Source organism: Castanea sativa, chromosome 8 (assembly GCF_040712315.1).
Source record: "Castanea sativa cultivar Marrone di Chiusa Pesio chromosome 8, ASM4071231v1".
Lineage (NCBI taxonomy): Eukaryota > Viridiplantae > Streptophyta > Magnoliopsida > Fagales > Fagaceae > Castanea > Castanea sativa.
Window position 1 is genome coordinate 14,143,215 of NC_134020.1, and position 19,335 is coordinate 14,162,549.

The 19,335-nt window shown below is 40.6% G+C and overlaps 1 protein-coding gene across 1 annotated transcript; it reads right to left on the minus strand.

The window, feature by feature from the left end:
- Window positions 1-15,282: 15,282 nt before the first annotated feature.
- On the minus strand, window positions 15,283-17,529 carry LOC142607854 (zinc finger protein CONSTANS-LIKE 16). The gene is made up of 2 exons (XM_075779503.1): window positions 16,246-17,529; window positions 15,283-15,659 (listed from the first exon to the last, which is right to left on the minus strand). Exons 1-2 carry the CDS (start codon window positions 17,275-17,277, stop codon window positions 15,405-15,407), a joined length of 1,287 nt encoding a protein of 428 aa, XP_075635618.1. The 5' UTR covers window positions 17,278-17,529; the 3' UTR covers window positions 15,283-15,404.
- Window positions 17,530-19,335: the final 1,806 nt, after the last annotated feature.

Here is a 19,335-nt window from a genome sequence, read left to right on the forward strand (position 1 = left end):
ATGATGATGATGATGATGATGATGATGCTTTTGGCTTTGAGTATGATGTTGAGATGATGCCCTCTCAGTGATTCACCCTTTGTCACTTATGACAAAAAAGGGGAGTAGTTTTGGTTATGAGAGAGTTTTCTTGTTGCTAGGAGGAAAGCTAGACTAGTGATAGGGGGAAGGTGCTTTTGAGATATGTAGTGAGGTTTTTGTTGAATAGTTCTCATTACATGCACCTTGTTCTTGTGACCTTTTACATACATTGTACTTCTTTGAGATATATGAAGATGATGTATGTTTTCACCTTTATCTCACATGTGTTGTTTCTTATCTTTTTTTATACACATGTCTCTTCATTTACACAACTTGTCTATATTTCACACTTGATGCCTTGATGGATCTTGTTTAGTGTTTCAACTAAGACAAGTAACAAGTCTTTCATACCGTGGTCTCTCTTCTAGCAAAGTTTTTCCAGAGTTCACTGTTTAGTTAGGCTTATGTAATTTTGTGTAGTAATTAGGAAGATTGTTGTTTTAACTTCTCTTATAATTAATCTTGTGGTTTTGTCATAGATTGCCAAACAGGGAGATTTTTAGGGTCATATTTTATATGTAATTTGCTAATCATTTGACAAAATGCACTTTACTTGTAATTTGGTAGGTCTAAGTTGGGTTTAAAGAACTATGTTGTTCAAACATATCAAGTGGTATCCTTAAAGACATGAAATTTGATCCAAGAAACAAGTGAAGAAAAGTTGTATCATTAAAGCTCGACACTAGCTGCTAACGAGGATTAATGGAGAAGCTTGACACAAGCTCGATCTGTCGAGAACTATGAATTTAGAATTTCAGATCTGAATTTTGGCCCATGATGACTTGAATGATTAGGGTTTCTCTCTTTACAACCTTAATAATATATAAGGCTTATTTTAAAAGTCATCACGTATGAAAAAAGAGACCTAGAACTTATATAACATGTGTGAAGCTACTGCGTTTGTACGCCTCAAGTTTTTGTAACCAAGTGCTTCTTGATCTTTATCATTTACGAAGTGAAAAACTTTACAGCCAACAACAATCAATCAAGTTGCTGGAGTCAGTACGTACTAGGATCCATAGAAAGGAATCAGTCACCTATTGGAGATTTATGTAAAGCAAAGAAGTCTACTACAAGATCAAGTTCAATTGGGTATTGAAGCGAATGTTCAACTATAGGTTGGTATTTTGGGATAAGCCATGGTAGTGGTAAGATTCCTCATACTTGTAACATCTTAATTATTGATTATTGGATTCTTGAGAGTGATGATCTTAAATTCACCCGATAGAGTTTTTGCCTTGCGAGAGGTTTTATCTATTTGTCAACAAAATACCGTGTTAATTTATTTTTCGCTGCCGTTAGTTTATTTGGTGATTTTTTGGCACGACGCTTGTTTATATGTTCTCTTCCGATCACATAAATTTGAGTTTGAGTGAGTTAAGTGTAAGTGCACAATTTGTACCCGGTCCAATCACTAGATGGACCTAGGCCCAAAGAGTCTTATACAATGAAATTTGTAGAGTATAGGTTTGAAATCTAGGTTAGGGATATTGGAGAGTTGATAAACAAGCTAGAATGCCGCAATCTATGCAAATAATAGATGAATATGACAAAATACTCACCTCGGACGTAAGCCGAGGACCACTTGTATTGCCTTTCTTTCTCTAAACAAAATATTACAATTGGTCTTTAAGTTTTTTTCTCCTCGCCCCCCTCTTCATACCTCTCATGTCCTCTTATATCCCCCTTCTTCTCTTCCTCCTCTCCCACATGTAGCACAAATTTTCCTCATAGATACTTGTCCCATCCACCACCTTCTTGAAGTCTTCAAATAATAGCTGGAAGGCTGAATATTACTGTTCAAGGGTCATTTCTCCATTAATGCAGCCAGGGAGGTAGATGTAGGGCCTTTAATGCGGTGGTAGCAGCTTTTTTCCTCAGATATTTCTCGCACGTTCCTCCTTCTAACGAGTGCTTGGATCATGCCTTTACCCAACAGATCTTCTAGAAGTATGTCTCTAAATCCTTTAGCACGTCCCATGGCCTTTACTGGGCCCGTCCGAGGAGATACTTCTCCTCGGACAACTCCTCTGCCCCTTGTAGCGTGAACTGGCCTGTGGGCCTCGAAGACTCTGATTGAACAGACTTATACCAACAAACTAGGCCCAAGGCCCAAATGTGCATTTAAGCATTTTTAGCCCCCACAATAGCCCCTCAAAACTTCATTTTTCCCCCATCCGAAAAGAGAAATGGAGTTTTGAACCAACAACGTACCCTCCACACACTTTGCATACTGCCACACATGTAGAGGTTCTTTCATTCCTTTAAAACTGCCCTTGACGCTTTGAAACCTGGAACACTTGCATTAATGACTGCAAGTTACGTCTTGTTCCCCACGTTCGACAGTGAGATACGCATCCAACGGTCCGGGTTTGCTCTAAAAATTTGAGTGGGATAATTCTGATTCGAGACCGCCTCCGACACGCCAAAACGCCTAGGAAACCGAATCTCCATCCATCCTTTCAGAAATCAATCAAGTCTAAGAGTTACTCACTCTCTTTCCTCTCAAGAAGCTCGTGAAGAATCGCCTAACTATTTCCCGTAAGTTCTCAACTTCCTTTACTCGTTTCTCCTCGGCTTGTGTCCTCGGCCACCAACTAGACCCCTCCCCTTCTCTAAACTTTCATTCTCACTCCTACCAAATGGGTAGATTTAAGTGTTTAGTAGATACCAACGTCGGTATGGAGGGTTTTCGGGCCAAATATCTTATTCTCCAAGACGTAGGCTTGAGATATTGCCTAGTAGAAGCCATAGGTAACACTAGAAGAGAGGGAGAAGTTATCATTCCCATCATCGCATTCCTAGAAGGTGGGATGACCCTTCCCATGAGAAACGTAACCAACGAATACCTACGTAACCATAGGTTATGCCCAGATCAATGCACACCAAACGTGTTTAGAGTCTTAGGTTGTGTCGACGCTTTAAATGAACAAATGAGTCTGAACCTCACATGGCACGACGTCGTTTACATGTACGAGTGCCATAAACTTAAAGGCGTAGGATATTACCTTGAATCTAGATCTAACATTGTTAGGCTCATATCCTATCTTCCCAAATCCAACAAAGGCATGAAAGACGACTATCTTATCGCCTCAAGAAACTAGTCTGACGGTCCTCATTGCCCAGTCGAATGGGGAGACCCAGGTGTGACTCCATAGGAGTTAGATTCCCTAACCTGTGACTTAGTCCCATTAACTTTACCGTTTTTGGTTACATTACGTATTACTACACCTTTCTTTGATATTCATTACTGATCTAACCATGCTCGTCTCTTCGGATGTTTTTCACAGATAAACAACACATACGGCCGCATCTAAGTCTTTGCAGCGTCGTGGACCTCAATCGTGTTCTTCGATCCGAAATGTTTGTTAGCGAAGACCTACAAGTGAGAGCAGCCCACCTACTATTAGGATACGATCCTTTATCAAATGATTTCCAAGAGATTGACAATGCGATCACCGCAGGAGACCAATGACTCAAAAGGATAGATATTTCACGACGAGGCTTCCTTTCTGACCATGAACTCCCAGATGAACCCTCCATCATATTGTATTCTCACCCCATCACTGCAATTCCTCTCTCAGCGCATTCCCAAACGACAGCCATCCGAGAAGAACCGTCATCTTCACAACGATCGCTTAATGAGGAAATTGAACAGTTTCGCCTTAAAAAAGCTAAGAGACCTCGAGAGGATCAACTCGTCATCCTCTCAGATGAAGAGCACGTGCCTGCAGAAACTTCTGGCATAAAGGGTTTAATAATAGCACAACCCGACTCTAGCTCCGAGGAAGACGACATGTCTACTCTTAGGAAGCTGATGTCTAAGAGGGGCACAAAAGCCTCTAAAAAGGGCGCAGTTGAGTCACAGATCCCTCCCCCTTTGCCACCACCCCCTCCTCCCTCTGATCCTAAGATTCCCATTCCGGAGCCTAAGAAGAAGAGGAAAAACGAGGCCGAAGAGGCAGATATGGTGAGGCAGAAGAAACTAAAGCAGCAACAACAACAACAGAATGTAGGTAAAGGTAAGGGACGTGCCTCTTCGGTAGAGAGTGGGGAAAGCCATGACTTGGCCGAGGTACGCCGTGCGCAGGCCAACTAGTCTCTGGCATTGAGGCTAGATGGGGCTCCTATTTCTTACCAGTCCAGCATTAGGGCATTCCAGCAAGGACATGCTCATCACCTAGCCAATGCATTAGAGTAACCTCTTCTTCTACCGAGGACATGGAAGCCTTAAACGACATGAGTCAACCACATCTCTTCCTCTCCCTGAAAAGGGACTTGGCTTTGGTGAGTGTCCTCCATCATCTCCATATTACTGTTGTCAACGTACTCTAGTATATAATCATTCATACACATTTTAATCTTTGCTTCGATAATAGTACACTTGTTCAACACTTCTATGTAGGCCATACAAGAAGTTTTTACTGCAGAAAAGTGGGTAGAGGATTCTAGGAAGAAGGCTACGGCTGAACGCGAAGCCAGAATGGAGACCGAGAAGGCGTTTTGCCAAGCTCTAGCGAAGAATGAGAATCTGACCAAGCAATTTGCAGATGAAAAAAGGGGGAGAAACGGTGCCGAGGCTAGCCTTAAGACAACTAGAACTCAAGTGGAGGGGCAGCGTAAACTCCTGCACCAAAAGGATGAGGACCTGTCCAAAGCTCAGCAAGAAAATTCCGATTTAAAGAAGGAGCTTGCTCAAGCGAATGAGGAGGTTCGTGCCCTCAAGGAAAGCATGGAGGCTATCAAAAAGGCTGCCTACAATGAAGGGGTAGTGACAATAGAAGATTAACTGACAGAGGAGTTGGCTGAGTTATGTAGGGAATATTGCCAACAAGTATGAGTAGAAGCTCTGAATGCGGTTGGAATTCCTACTACATCTGAATTGAGGAAGGCCAAGAACATTTGGATCCCTCGGGACATTCAAGTGATAGAGGAACTTCCTCCTACCACACTTGCCCCCGAGATAACGCCTACTACATAGCTATCCATCATTCAAGAACCCACCCCAATTCCTAAGGAACCTGCCTGTTCTAATAAAGAGAAGGAGCAAGATTGGGAAGCTGAGAAGCTTTTGGGCATGGATGTCGAGCCCAACATTCCTCCACAAGGGGTGAAGGACAAAAGAAAACAAATCCAAACCTCTTTCGAGGTGGAGCTCAAATAAACAGAGGAGGACAACAAAGAAAAAGGGGGTGTCAGCATGTCCAAGCAAGACGCCTCCACCAAAGCTTGAGGCCTAGACCAGTTAGGGCCCCTTTTCCATTTGTAATGAGTTTTTTGTATTGGAACTTTTACCTTAACCTTCTTATTTCTAAATTTTATTTCCGATATATTTCTCGACATAATCAACGAGCAATTTGAAAGGTTGTTTTTTCAATTGGTTTCTAATTTCCAATAGTAACATACTAATTTCGTTTATCTTACTATAAATTACATGCATAGATGATAATATCTAAAATTCGACAACACATAATCTAAAACTTAACTTGACACTTAGTTCAAGACATAAAGCAAAGTGTGAAACTTACCATGGTTTATCAATATGTCACTTCGCATTGAGGCATGTAACAACATGACTTGATTTTTATTTGATGCTTAGCGTAATGAACCGAAATGTTAATTTTCCCAAAGTGGAAGGTCCGAGGACCCGACGTAACTAAGGTTCTGTTTAACATTCAATAAGATACCAATTTCCACAAGGTACATGGTCCTCAGACCAAACATGACCAAGTCTTTGTTTGACACTTACAATAAATAGATCGAAATGTTAATTCTCCCAAAGTAGAAGGTCCGAGGACCCGACATAACTAAGGTTCTGTTTAACATTCAATAAGATACCAATTTCCACAAGGTATGTGGTCCGAGGACCAAACATGACCAAGTTTCTGTTTGATACTTACAATAAATAGATCGAAATGTTAATTTTCCCAAAGCAGAAGGTCCGAGGACCCGACATAACTAAGGTTCTGTTTAACATTCAATAAGATACCAATTTCCACAAGGTATGTGGTCCGAGGACCAAACATGACCAAGTTTCTGTTTGACACTTACAATAAATAGATCGAAATGTTAATTTTCCCAAAGCAGAAAATCCGAGGACCCGACATAACTAAGGTTCTGTTTAACATTCAATAAAATACCAATTTCCACAAGGTACGTGGTCTGAAGACCAAACATGACCAAGTTTCTATTTGATACTTACAGTAACGAATCAAAAATGTTACATAATGATAATTGAGAAACAAAAAGTGCTTTTCATTAATAGCTACATAATGTTACATAATGAATCAAAAAGTGTTTTTCATTAATAGTAATACCTTCGGATGTTATTTACATTCCAAGGACGTTGTACAATTTTTTCATCTAGATCGGCTAAATGATATGACCCTATGCCCGCTACAGAAATAATTCGGTATGGTCCTTCCCAAGTTGGTGCTAACTTTCCCCACGCTGGATTCTTGGAAGTACTCATTACTTTCCTTAAGACCAAATCCCCAGGCGCTAGTGGCCTTAGTTTCACATGAGCATCATATCCTCGTTTGAGTTTTTGCTGATAATAAGCTAATTGGACCATAGCGGCCTCTCGCCGTTCCTCAACCAGATCCAGGCTTTTCTCCAAGAGGCCATCGTTATTTTCCGGGCTGAAAGAACTCGACCTTAATGTGGGAAACCTAGATTCCAAAGGTATCACCGCCTCAGCCCCGTAAGTCATGGAGAATGGTGTTTCTCCAGTGGATCTTTGCGGCGTAGGCCGATATATCCACAAAACGTGTGGCAATTCCTCTACCCATCTACCCTTTCTGTCATCCAGCCTCTTCTTAAGTCCACTGACTATAACTTTGTTAACGGCCTCGGCCTAACCATTTCCCTGAGGATAAGCTGGAGTGGAGTATCTATTTGTGATGCACAAGTCATTACAATATTTCCTGAAAGCTTTACTATCAAATTGCACGCCACTATCTGAAATAAGTGTGCGAGGTACCCCAAATCTAATGATAATGTTCTTCCAGATAAATTTCTTGGTGTCCACATCCCTAATATTTGATAAAGGCTCAGTTTCAACCCACTTGGTGAAGTAATCAGTTCCCACGAGTAGCCACCTTTTGTTTCCCACAGCCCTCGAAAAAGGCCCAACTATATCCAGTCCCCATTGAGCGAATGGCCAAGGACTAGAAAAAGGATAAAGGACACCACTAGGCTGATGAATATTGGGAGCAAACATCTGGCACTGATCACATTGTCTTGCGCAGTCCTGAGCCTTTCTTTGCATATTAAGCCACCAATATCCCTGAGTTAGAGCTCTATGGGCTAAGGATCTCCCCCTAGTGTGACTTCCACAAATTCCCTCGTGCAATTCTTCCAAAAATGCCTCCGTCGCTTCAGGGTGTACACATAACAGGTATGACCCGAAAAATGAGTGTTTATATAGCTTCTGATCCTCAGACAACTAGAATCGAGGTGCCTTTCGACGAATTTTATTTGTTTCAGACTTCTCCTTGGGCAGGACATTGCTTTTTAGAAAAGAAATTACAGGGTCCATCCAACTAGGTTCAAGCCTTATTATATGGATACAGACGGCACTTGCGGGGGTTACAGTGAGTTTCAGCAAGTCTTCAATAAGGATAATCCTAGGTAGACATTGAGTCGAGGACATCGCCAAAGTGGCCAATGAGTCTGCATGCGTGTTTCCATTTCTAGAAACATGCGTAAGGATGAAAGAATCAAACTTGGATTGTAAACATTTGACCTTAGTAAGGTATTCTTGCATTCTCGGATTCTTAGCCTTTATAGTTTCCAGCACTTGGCCCATAACTAACTGAGAATCCGAGAACATATGAACTGACTTTTCCCCCATTATTTGGACCATATCCATACCAACTAAGATAGCTTTATACTCAGCCTCGTTATTAGTGGCCCAGAATGCTAATCTCAAGAATTTCTCGAAGGTAATTCCCTCAGGGGATACCAAAACAAGTCCAACGCCTAATCCTCTCTAATTTGCTATCCCATCAACATACACTTTCCAAATTGGAGGCCCTTTGCATGTGATCATGCCAACTGATTTTTTATCCATATACAATTCCTTTGTAGTTTCTTCTAACGATGGTTTGGCGAACTCTGCCACCAAATCTACGAGGACCTGGCCCTTCACAAAGGTGCATGACATATATTTGATATCAAAGGCTCCCAGAATAGTTCCCCACTTGGCTACCCTCCTCGAGTAGTTAGCACATTGCAATACTGACTTGAGAGAAAGTTGAGTCAAAACCACGACAGTATGGGATTGAAAGTAGTGAGGAAGCTTTCATGTAGCATGGACTACGACTAGAATTGCCTTCTCCAAAGGCAAATAACGCACATCAGCTTCATTCAAAGATTTGCTAACATAATAAACCGGTCTTTGTACTCCACCGTCGTCCCTTATCAGAACCAAGCTGATTGCATGGATAGCTACAGTTAGGTCTGCAAACAGGATTTCATCGACCTCCGGCGAAGACATGATGGGTGGCCAGGAAAGATATTACTTAAGTTGCTGAAAAGCTAAAGCGCACTCCTCGGACCATTGGAATCCTTTCCACTTATTTAACAATTGGAAAAAAGGTCTACACCTACCAGCGGACCAAGAGATAAACCTGCTGAGAGCAGTAGTCATCCCGATCAATTTCTGAATTTCCTTCGGATTCCAAGGTGGTTGCAAGCCATTAATGGCTCTGACCTGTGCCGGATTTACCTCTATTCCTCTATGAGTCACCATGTAGCCTAGGAACTTTCTAGAGCCCACCCCAAAAGAGCACTTAGAGGTGTTAAGACGCAGCTTATACTTCCTAAGTGTTTGAAAGGTGTCGTCCAAATATTTCACATGCATAGGTACTGTCTTACTCTTCACTACCATATCATCCACATATACCTCAATAGTGTTCCCAAGCTGCAACTCGAACATCCTGGTCATCATCCTTTGGTAAGTAGCCCCTACATTTTTTAGACCGAATGGCGTCACTTTATAGTGATAATTCCCAGTAGGAGTAATGAAGACAGTTTTCTCTTAATCACCCAACGCCAAAGGTATTTGGTGATAACCTTGGAATGAAGGAAAAATTCTGGTTTTGCATCTCATGCAAAACCCACAGCGGAAGCAACGAACTAGGGTTTATTTCATTCATGATTGATAACGTGCACCATGTAAATTTCAGAATTTAAGAACAAGATGGTGTACCTTGGTGTGGAGAAATTCAAAACAAAGATTAGAAGCACTTGGGAACACTTTTAATCTTCACTCCAATTCCACTTTACGCCCAAGATGTGTGGTCTCTCAATCAGTTTTCAAGGAAGAATGAAAGTGTGTCTCACACACACTCACATACCGTTTCTTTTTCTTTTCTAATCTCTTCTAATAAAAATTCTGTATGTTTCTCCCTTTATAACTAACTGATTATCTAATTGGGCTGGCCTATTGGGCATTTCCAATTGAGCTTTAGTGTGTGGCTTGGAGTGGGACCAAAAGGGACCAATAAGACACTAGCTCCAATGGGCCTTGGGCTTTTCCGTCAACTCTTGACAAGTCCAAAGTTACCATTAATTATATTTAATACCACTATATAAATATAATTGCACTCTAGGCCTTATTAATAAATTATATCCCAAGACTTTATTATACACGTAACCCCTTCATAAAATATTCGTAGTAACACAAAGTCATAAACGTAGACTGCCACTTTGTAAATTACTACATCTTATCCTTGAGTACCCGGTTTAATTCTTTAAAGTTATTTATTATATATTTATGAAATCCAATTTCATAAATATATACTTTAGTAATTTCTTACTAAAGTGGTTAGGCCTAACTCTCTGAATAACTGAACCCATTAAACTTATCTCAAGGGAATATTTTATACCTCCATCAAGAGACTATGAATTCCATCTTGAGAATATATGTTCCATCAACACTAAATGTGGCTGCCCAACATACTGAGGTTTTGACCGTTATTTCAGATTTCACTCCTGATATATCAAAGCAACCTACACTTCATGATCAGGTCCATTATTCTCTCAGGATTAAGAGTTCATGCAAATAGAAGTCGTGAGATTTATTATTCATTTGACAGTCATTAGGAGAATAATAAATCTCACAGCGGTCCGGTTCAAGATGTTTTAACTCTTAAAACATATCAACATATCAACTAGAAGCTTCCACTTCCATGATCAAGACAAATCATCGTAGTTGACACGTTATAGTCTTCGCAGATGAAATGCCCAATTTCATCACCGACTACGAACTATAAATTCTGAGTTTACAAAGAATTTGTGATTTACATCTTCTGTGACTTTTCACATAAATCACATACAATGCATCTCATGGACTATATGATAATGTCCCATATTCATGTTACCATTATTTTAGATAATAATAAAACAACTTTATCAATCACAATATTAAGTCATACATCATGTCATACATAATATCATACATAGCATCATACAATAGGATTTAAGGGCACTAATCCTAACATGGAAGGCATCTAAAAAACTCATCCGAGGATGTCCAACCGTAGCATCCACTAGCTGATCGATGCGAGGCATCAAGAACGAGTCTTTTGGGCAGGCTTTTTTCAGGTCTGTGAAGTCCACACATACTCTCCACTTTTCGCTCTTCTTTTTTACTACGACAGTGTGCGCCAACCATTATGGGTAGAAGACTTCTTTAATAGCCCCAGCCCTTTTAAGCTTGAGCACCTCTTCCTTGACGGCCTCGGCATGTTCTTTCGAAGAACGCCGAGGTGGTTGCCTCCTGGGAATGACGGCAGGATTGACGGCAGGATTGACGTTCAAATGATGGCAAATGAAACTTGGGTCAACCCCCGGAGCCTCGTAGGGATCCCATGCAAAAACATCGATATTGTTTTTCGAAAACATCACTAGTTCCATCTTCTCTTAACCTGGTAGCCGTATCCCAACTTGAAAGAACCTTTTGAGGTCATCATTTATGAGAAATCTTTCCAACTCTTCACACGTGGCCTCCTCTGCTGTCACCGCACCGGGCGCATCCAGAGTTGTTAATTGCTATAAGTCTCCCACAGCCGAGGTCGAGGATTCTGATTCGGCTTGATGTAGCATTGCGGCCGATATGCATTTCCTTGCTATTGATTGGCTCCATGAATTTCTTCAATCAATTTACCCGAGGGAAACTTCACTTTAACATGTAAAGTCAAGGAGACAGCACCCAAAGCATGTAGCCAAGGCCTTGCGACGATGGCCGTGTATGGAGAATATGCGTCAACCACAATGAAATCTACATCAACTATTTTTGGGCCCGACTGTGCGGGCAAACGAATTTGTCCCTTTGGTATGACAACCTTTCCTTCAAAGCTTATCAACGACGAATCATAGGGAGTGAGATCCTCCAGCTCTAACTTAAGCCCCTTGAATAAGTCGGGGTACATAATATCCGCACCACTACCCTGATCAACCAGCACTCTCCTGACGTCATAATTCCCTATCCTCAATGTGACCACCAGGGCATCGTCATGTGGTTGAATGGTCCCAACCTTATCCTCATCAGAAAATCCCAAAATGGGCATACTCCCTTTGATCCTCTTTGGCCTCGAACCAGACTCCTCAGCCTGAGAATGTGACACCGCCATCACCCTTGTAGGATAGGAACCAGTTCTGCCAGGTGCAGCAAAGATGACATTAATCGTTTCTAAGGGCGGCCGCGATGGGTTGTTCTTCTGATTATTTGAACCTAAATGATTTCCTTGTCCATTGGGCTGATACAGGTGTTGCTTCAATTTTTCCTCACTAACAAGCTGCTCTAAATGGTTCCAAAGTGTCCGAAAATTCTTGGTAGTATGACCTACATCCTGACGATACTGGCAAAAAAGTTTATGATTCCGTTTCCCAGGGTCCCCCGCCATCTTACTAGGCCACTTGAAGTAGGGTTCCTTGCGGACTTTCTCCAGCAATTAATGCACCGGTTCTCGGAATACGGTATTAACTACTTGAGGATTGGCTGAAGTAGATTGCCCTGAGAAATCTCTCCTCGGCTTGTTGTTATGGTACCTCTCCGACCTGAAATCCCTAATTTCCTGAGGGATAACCTTCGCCTTACCCTTACCTTGTTGTTGGTCTTCCTCAACCCTTTTATACTCGTCAATGCGATCCATGAGCCGACGTACACTCCGCACAGGCTTTTTAGTCAGAGATTTCCTTAAGTCATGATCAGTTGGGAGGCCCACTTTAAAAGTGTTAATCGCCACCTCGTCAAAATCGCCATCGATTTCATTAAACATCTCCTAGTATTTATCAGCGTATGTTTTCAAAGTCTTACCCTCCCTCATGGCCATGGATAACAATGAGTCCAAAGGTCGAGGGACTCTGCTGCATGTGATGAATCGAGACGCAAATTCCCTAGTAAGTTCCATGAAAGAATCAACGGAGCCTGGCTTTAGTCCGTTAAACCATCTCATAGCAACAGGTCCCAGGCTAGAGGGAAAGACTTTGCACATCAAGGTTTCGTTCTGAGAATGTACCGCCATCCTCTGATTAAAATGGCTCACGTGTTTCACTAGGTCTATCCTGCCATTATAGATGGTGAAGATGGGCTGAGTGAACCGCCGTGGGGGGCCTTCCCTTCTCGATCCTGCGTGAGAAGAGTGACTTGGAGAGTTGGTGCAACGCCTGGTTCATAGCATCATTTCTCAAGCCCCTGGAGGGAAACTTCTTATGCCTACGACCTGGTAGCTCATCCTTCTCATAAGAGAAGGTTTCACTAGGGGGAGTCCTGGACCTTGGACTGTAACTGCTTCCCTGGGACCCCCCAGAGGAAGGATTGGACGGAGGTGAAGCCCGCCTTCGTCTGACACGGCGTAGCTTTTTCTTAAGGTGGTCAATCTCCCTTTGCATGGCCTTGGCATCATCCTCATGGGTGGCCCTGCTTCCACCACGCGAATGGCTTGCATCAGGGTGTACTGGATGCACACTTCTCTCTCGATCCCTTCGACGCTCAAGACGCTCAAAATGATCTTCGCACTGGGACCCTTGAGACTCTGCATGATGCGAACCTAAGCCTGCCATGATGTTCCAATTCCTTCATCATTAGATTCCCACAGACGGCACCAATTGTAAGTGTACAATTTATACCCGGTCCAATCACTAGATGGACCCAGGCCCAAAGAGTTTTATACAATGAAATTTGTAGAGTATGGGTTTGAAATCTAGGTTAGGGATATTGGAGAGTTGATAAACAGGCTAGAATGCCGCAATCTACCCAAATAATAGATGAATATGACAAAAAACTCTTCTCGGACGTAAGCCGAGGACCACTTGTATTGTCTTTCTTTCTCTAAGCAAAATATTACAATTGGTCTTTAAGTTTTTTTCTCCCTACCCCCCCTCTTCATACCTCTCCTGTCCTCTTATCTCCCTCTTCTTCTTTTCCTTCTCTCCCACGTGTAGCACAGATTTTCCTCATAAATACTTGTCCCATCCACCACCTTCTTGAAGTCTTCAAATAATAGTTGGAAGGCTGAATATTACTGTTCAGAGGTCATTTCTCCATTAATGCGGCCAGGGAGGTAGATGCAGGGCCTTTAATGCGGTGGTAGCAACTTTTTTCCTTAGATATTTCTTGCACGTTCCTCCTTCTAACGAGTGCTTAGATCATGCATTTACCTAACAGATCTTCTAGAAGTCTGTCTCTAAATCCTTTAGCACGTCCCATGGCCTTTACTGGGCCCGTCCGAGGAGATACTCCTCCTCGGACAACTCCTCTGCCCCTTGTAGCGCGAACTGACCTGTGGGCCTCGAATATTCTGATTGAACAGACTTATACCAACAAATCAGGCCCAAGGCCCAAATGTGCATTTAAGCATTTTTACCGCCCACATTAAGTATGATCCCAATTTCCAACATATTGTCTCTCTTTTTTTTTTTTAATATGAGGCATATCTTGTCTTTATTATAATATAATACTTATTAGCAAAAAATATAAAACAATGTCGTAATATTTTGATTGTTTTTAATTCATGACCTATGGTAATAGTATTTGACAGAAACTTATACTCCTCTAAACTGGTTTATATATATATATATATAGACACACACGTTATAGTGAACAAAGGTTACTCAATTTTTAATTAAAAAAAGGAATTTCCGCTCAATTTTTAACTAATTAAAAAGCAACATTATATTTTATTTATGGTATATTTTTATGTTTAATTTTTTTTAAGAAAAAAAAAATCTTAAGAAGTACCATTCTATATATTGTACTACCCACTGAAAAGAAGAACAGACTGAACAGTGAGATGCAGTGGAAAGCACTTTTTCCCAGATGGGAATCCTTTTTCTCTTCTGTGTATTCTTTTTCATGTTGGGGAGCAGGTTGGGACCAGATACAAATTTAAATCCAGATTGGGAATTGTACGACAGTTTGCCATTTCTCTTCTCCCCCTCCAGCTTTTTATAAGTTTGTACTTCCAATTTACTACACAATAAATAGGACATCAATATCATATTACTAACTCGCATACTATTTGGATAAAAGAAAAAGTATTATATTTTAGATAATTAAGCCCAAATATATCTACATCAATCTATTATTTATGAAAAATTATGTAAAAATATATAGTTGCTATTAGTTGGATAAATATACATTGACAATATTTATTTTACATTTAATTTTTTTTTATGCATTTCAAGAATGAAAGAATAAAGTGAATGATAGTTGTTGTATGTGAAGAAAGAAATAATTAAAAAAAATTATTTTTTAATGAAATGCAGTGTAAATTATATATTCTAATATAAAGTATTTTGAAAAATAAGAATGTGAAATAGGAAAAAAAAAAGTTTTTATGCTAAAATAGGTAAATTTTTATAAGAACTAATACGAATGCTCTAGGAAAAAAAAAAAACTGCTTTCTTCTTTATTTATTTATTTTTTTTTTTTTGAGAAACACACATACCTATATATAGGGGAATGAGATAAGATAAGAGAATACATTCACACACCAACACCAAAACTGCATATGACAGTTAGTGTTGCGAAAAAAGTGATAAACTCTTTCTCAGTATCACATTATAAAATGACTTTCTCTCTTTCAAGCTAGGCCATTTTTAATTAGCTAACTAAGCAACATTTTCTACCCCATAATGGCATTATATGCATGGGAGCAGAGAGAATTGAACGTAAAATACATTGACATAAGCTTTTCAGTTAATTAAGATACCAATTTATTTTGTCGCAAAACAAAAAGATATCAAATTATTTATGCGATCCTATACACATTCCAGTCTATTAGTGAGTACAAAAGAAACTGGGTAGTTGACAGTTATTTGCTGAGTAAAGGAAAAGCAGGTCCTGCAGCAAAGGATGCCCTCTTGACGAACCTCCCTTTCATTCGGGGCCTCTTTTCTGCATTCAACTTCCGAACCTCATATCTTATTTTCTTTGAAAATAGCCGCGTTCGTCTTTTTTCTCTGTATCTTGACACTCTTGCTTCTCTCCCTCCGTCAACCATTGCAGGGTTTCCCCCAGTTCCACCAAAATCCCCATAAGGGTGATGAAAATCAATACTACAAGTACCCTGAAAGATTCACACAAGTATTTGGTTAGTGTCAACAATCTGGTGGAATTAAACTGATAAGTAACAGGCAAGGAGACACATTCATTGCCTGGATACCGAAATCAATCCACCCAAATACAATTGAATCAGCAAATTGATTTTCTTGATACTTAATTTTTATTTATAAATACATAACTCACAAACCACTTAAGATTGGAGCGGTAACCATAGATGGTTTATTCAATTTGCAAGATGACCAAAAGTGCAAACTAAGACCAGTTCACTGTGAAGATCCAAAAAATAAAATCTGAATGGTGAAATTGACAAAATGGACTGGACTTGAAATAGAGACAACCTTGATCTATTTGGTTTAGTGTAATGCAATTTTAGTGCTCAAATCTCAATGGAAGAGAAGTAAGCAAGCATGAGTATGAAAAAATTTATATTCACCCTAACTAACACAGATTAAGCATGTTTTATTGGTAAAAGATTTAAACCTAAGACCTAATTAACCCCAAATTGAATAGGGTTCTCAGCAATTAATCATGTTTTGCCATGAATAATTAAGGATATCGTATATATAAAATGAAGAGAAGGGAACATTTACCATGCAGTCAGGCCAACATTCATCAGGATCAAAATCTGGCCGATCCCCGTTGGTCCATGGAGACCCTTGGCTAGCCCATGCCGCGATTACTGCCCCGTAATCCAGCCTCAACAGTATCTTCTTTTTCTTCTTTTTATCCTCAGCTTCATATCCCCCACCATCAGTATTCCTCATCACAATCGCCTTCTCATCTTCCTCCTCACACGTCGCAGGAGAATCATAGTCAAAGCTCAACTCAAAGGGTTCCCTCATCATATCAATCTCCGAATCATCAACCAGGCAAGCTGTAACAGATTCAGTACCCTCTTCTTCCTCAACCTTGACTCTTCCACTACCTAAACAACCCTCCTTCATAACCTTCTCTTTACAATCCATTAACCCCAGCTCTTCCATACCAAAACACTCATTCTCAAGCCCTCTACCCAATAAGCTTTCAACATCAGCAGCAAACTCAGCAAGATCCATGTCAGAAGGAATAAACCCATGCAAATTATCCACATCATGACCACAGTTAGCTAACAATACCTTAGTTTCACTACCATTAGGACTAGAATTAACAGCTGCTACTGCTTCTTTTGGCGTTGTAGGCGTGCACAGCTCAGCAACAAAGGGATCGAATATGGGAACCCTGTAAAGAAGCTGCTCTTCATTTTCTTCATGTGAAATCTCATCTGCACCGACTTCTGGCACAATAGGAAATGGGTTCCGCAGCGGTTCTTTGGATTTAGGTGTTTGATAATTCACCGGCTTTCCATGTCGTGGTGTTCTTGCTTTTCTAGTGAACCCTCGGTGCCATGAAGGTACAGAATTCTGTACAGCTGCGTCTGAAGATTTGAACGATGCAGTTTTTAGGCGAACCCTTTCATGTCTACGTGCTAATTGATTAGCTGAGTGCACCGAAGAGTCACAAACTTGGCATAAGAAAGCATCATCGGCTGGACAGTACCATCGAGCACGTTTTCGTACACAGCTATCGCAGGCTCTAGCTGTTTTTCCACCAACGGCGTTCGCAACATTCTTGTCACAAATCATAACTCAAAGTATATGATTCAAAACAAAGTTGGAAGCTAGGAAATACAATTCAGAAATGGAGCATATACCAAAAGCAAGCAAAAGAGTTATTAAAAAAAAAAAAGTATGTTGGAATTGACCTGAAAATGGTGCAATTATTTTCTTTTTTTGCTGCAGGCGAAGTGTGACCCACACACCGCGCTTTTACGGAGTATTTAACAGAGATTGGTTTCCTATAATAAAAAAATAAAAAATAAAAACAGAGATTGGTTTGCTTTGGATTGCACTTTTGAGAGTTTTCTATAGAGAGGGATTGCGCTTTTGGGTCCACAGCAAGGCCTTATCTTGTTTTTAATTGGTTGAGCTTATAAAGTTCATCCTAATCTCTGTCTTTTCATTGGCTGCCTCTCTAATGAAGGGATTTCTTGTGGGCTCCACTGCTAAGGATGAGAATGAGTCTTCTTGGTCCCATATCTCACTCTCTGTGTCCAACTTTTCCTCCCTAAAATTTGAGCGAGACCCTTTTGTTGCTTTGTCTTCTTGCTCCACTATATGCCCTGTCTAAAGTTAAAACTCGTGGTTGCGGTCCCCATGAGCAACCTCTCTCGATCCCTCTCCTTCTCTCTGTAAGTTTTGGCTCCTCTCCAATAAATCCTTTTCTACTAGGGTTAAGCAATAAAATCTTGACACATAAAATCCATTCTCGCATTCCCTCTCTATCTCCGAGGTCGGCACGTAATACACACACATTGTACTCTATAAATGGAAATTAGACATCCCTACAAGATCAATTTAATCTATTATATATATATATGATGCTGAAAATCGTCAGTAAGCTACACGATCTTTGCACTCTCTTAGATAAGACCTACACAACAAAGAAGAAGACCCTATAAAGAGTACTGGTGTGGTACTGGCCAAATACCCTCCAAATGTTAAGTTAAAGAACTTCACAACTCCAGAGTGCTGGGGTAAATTATGCGTACCTTATTTTCTGAGGGTTTTAGGTATTTATAGTAGTGTAAAACCGACATTTGTTTCTTGGCTAAGAATATGTTTCCTTGTGGGGAAGATCCTTATAAATGTACGTATTTTGCATGATTCTTCCTATATTGGGATTCCATTGACTAGGATTAATCGTAGGGTACAAGACATTTCCATTTAGGGTTCCTTGGAGACCACTTAAGCCATGTAGATGTCATGTGGCCTTGATATCCATCTCCCTTGTGTCTGTTTAGTTAGAATCCGTCCACTATGGAGGATTAATCCGTCTTATATATTATTCGTCTGGTGCATTAATTCGTCGTCTTCTTCTTATGTTTTGATCATCCATTATCCCTGTATCGTCACCTATGGCAGATTTGATTGAACGCATCTGTCTACCTTAATTTTATCCTCTTCAGTTGCCCCCTCACTCTATAGGTCTGTCACCTATTTTTCGGATGGACCCGTAGGGTGACAATCTAACTCAACCATTGGGAAATGTGTTCTGATTGACAAGCTAGCCTAGAGCCATTAATGTTGTAGGGGCACGTGGCATGTTTTTAGTGGTTAATCACTTGGACCGAAGTGTCCTTTCTTCTTCCATGCCATTCCCTCTATATATATATATATATATATATATATATATATGTTACTTCTCCCTTTCATTTTTACTTTTCACAACGAATTTCCAATTAGAGCGCTACCGTCCTCTTCATTAAACCGACATACTATCTACTTGGTGCAACCGTCCGCCACGCCTTCTCCGTTGCTTTCTTCACATCGTTCAACTGTAAGTATCTTTCACCTTATGTTGAACTCTTTTTTGCTATTCACTTTAAATATCGTATGCCTGTCGCCTATGTAGACCTGTAGAGTCTTAGGGGTTTATTCGTCACGTGTAGGTGATAGATGTCTAGTAAGGCATCGAGTGAACAATCGTGTGTCTGCGAAGGAGTGGGCTATGATGAGGTGTATCCGTCAGGTCAGGATGACCTTGACACCTCTTATGATGAAAGGATTTTGTCGGCCAACTATCATTCAGTGGAGGAGGATGAGGACTTGGACATGGTCGTATTAGAGGGTGATTCAGGTGGG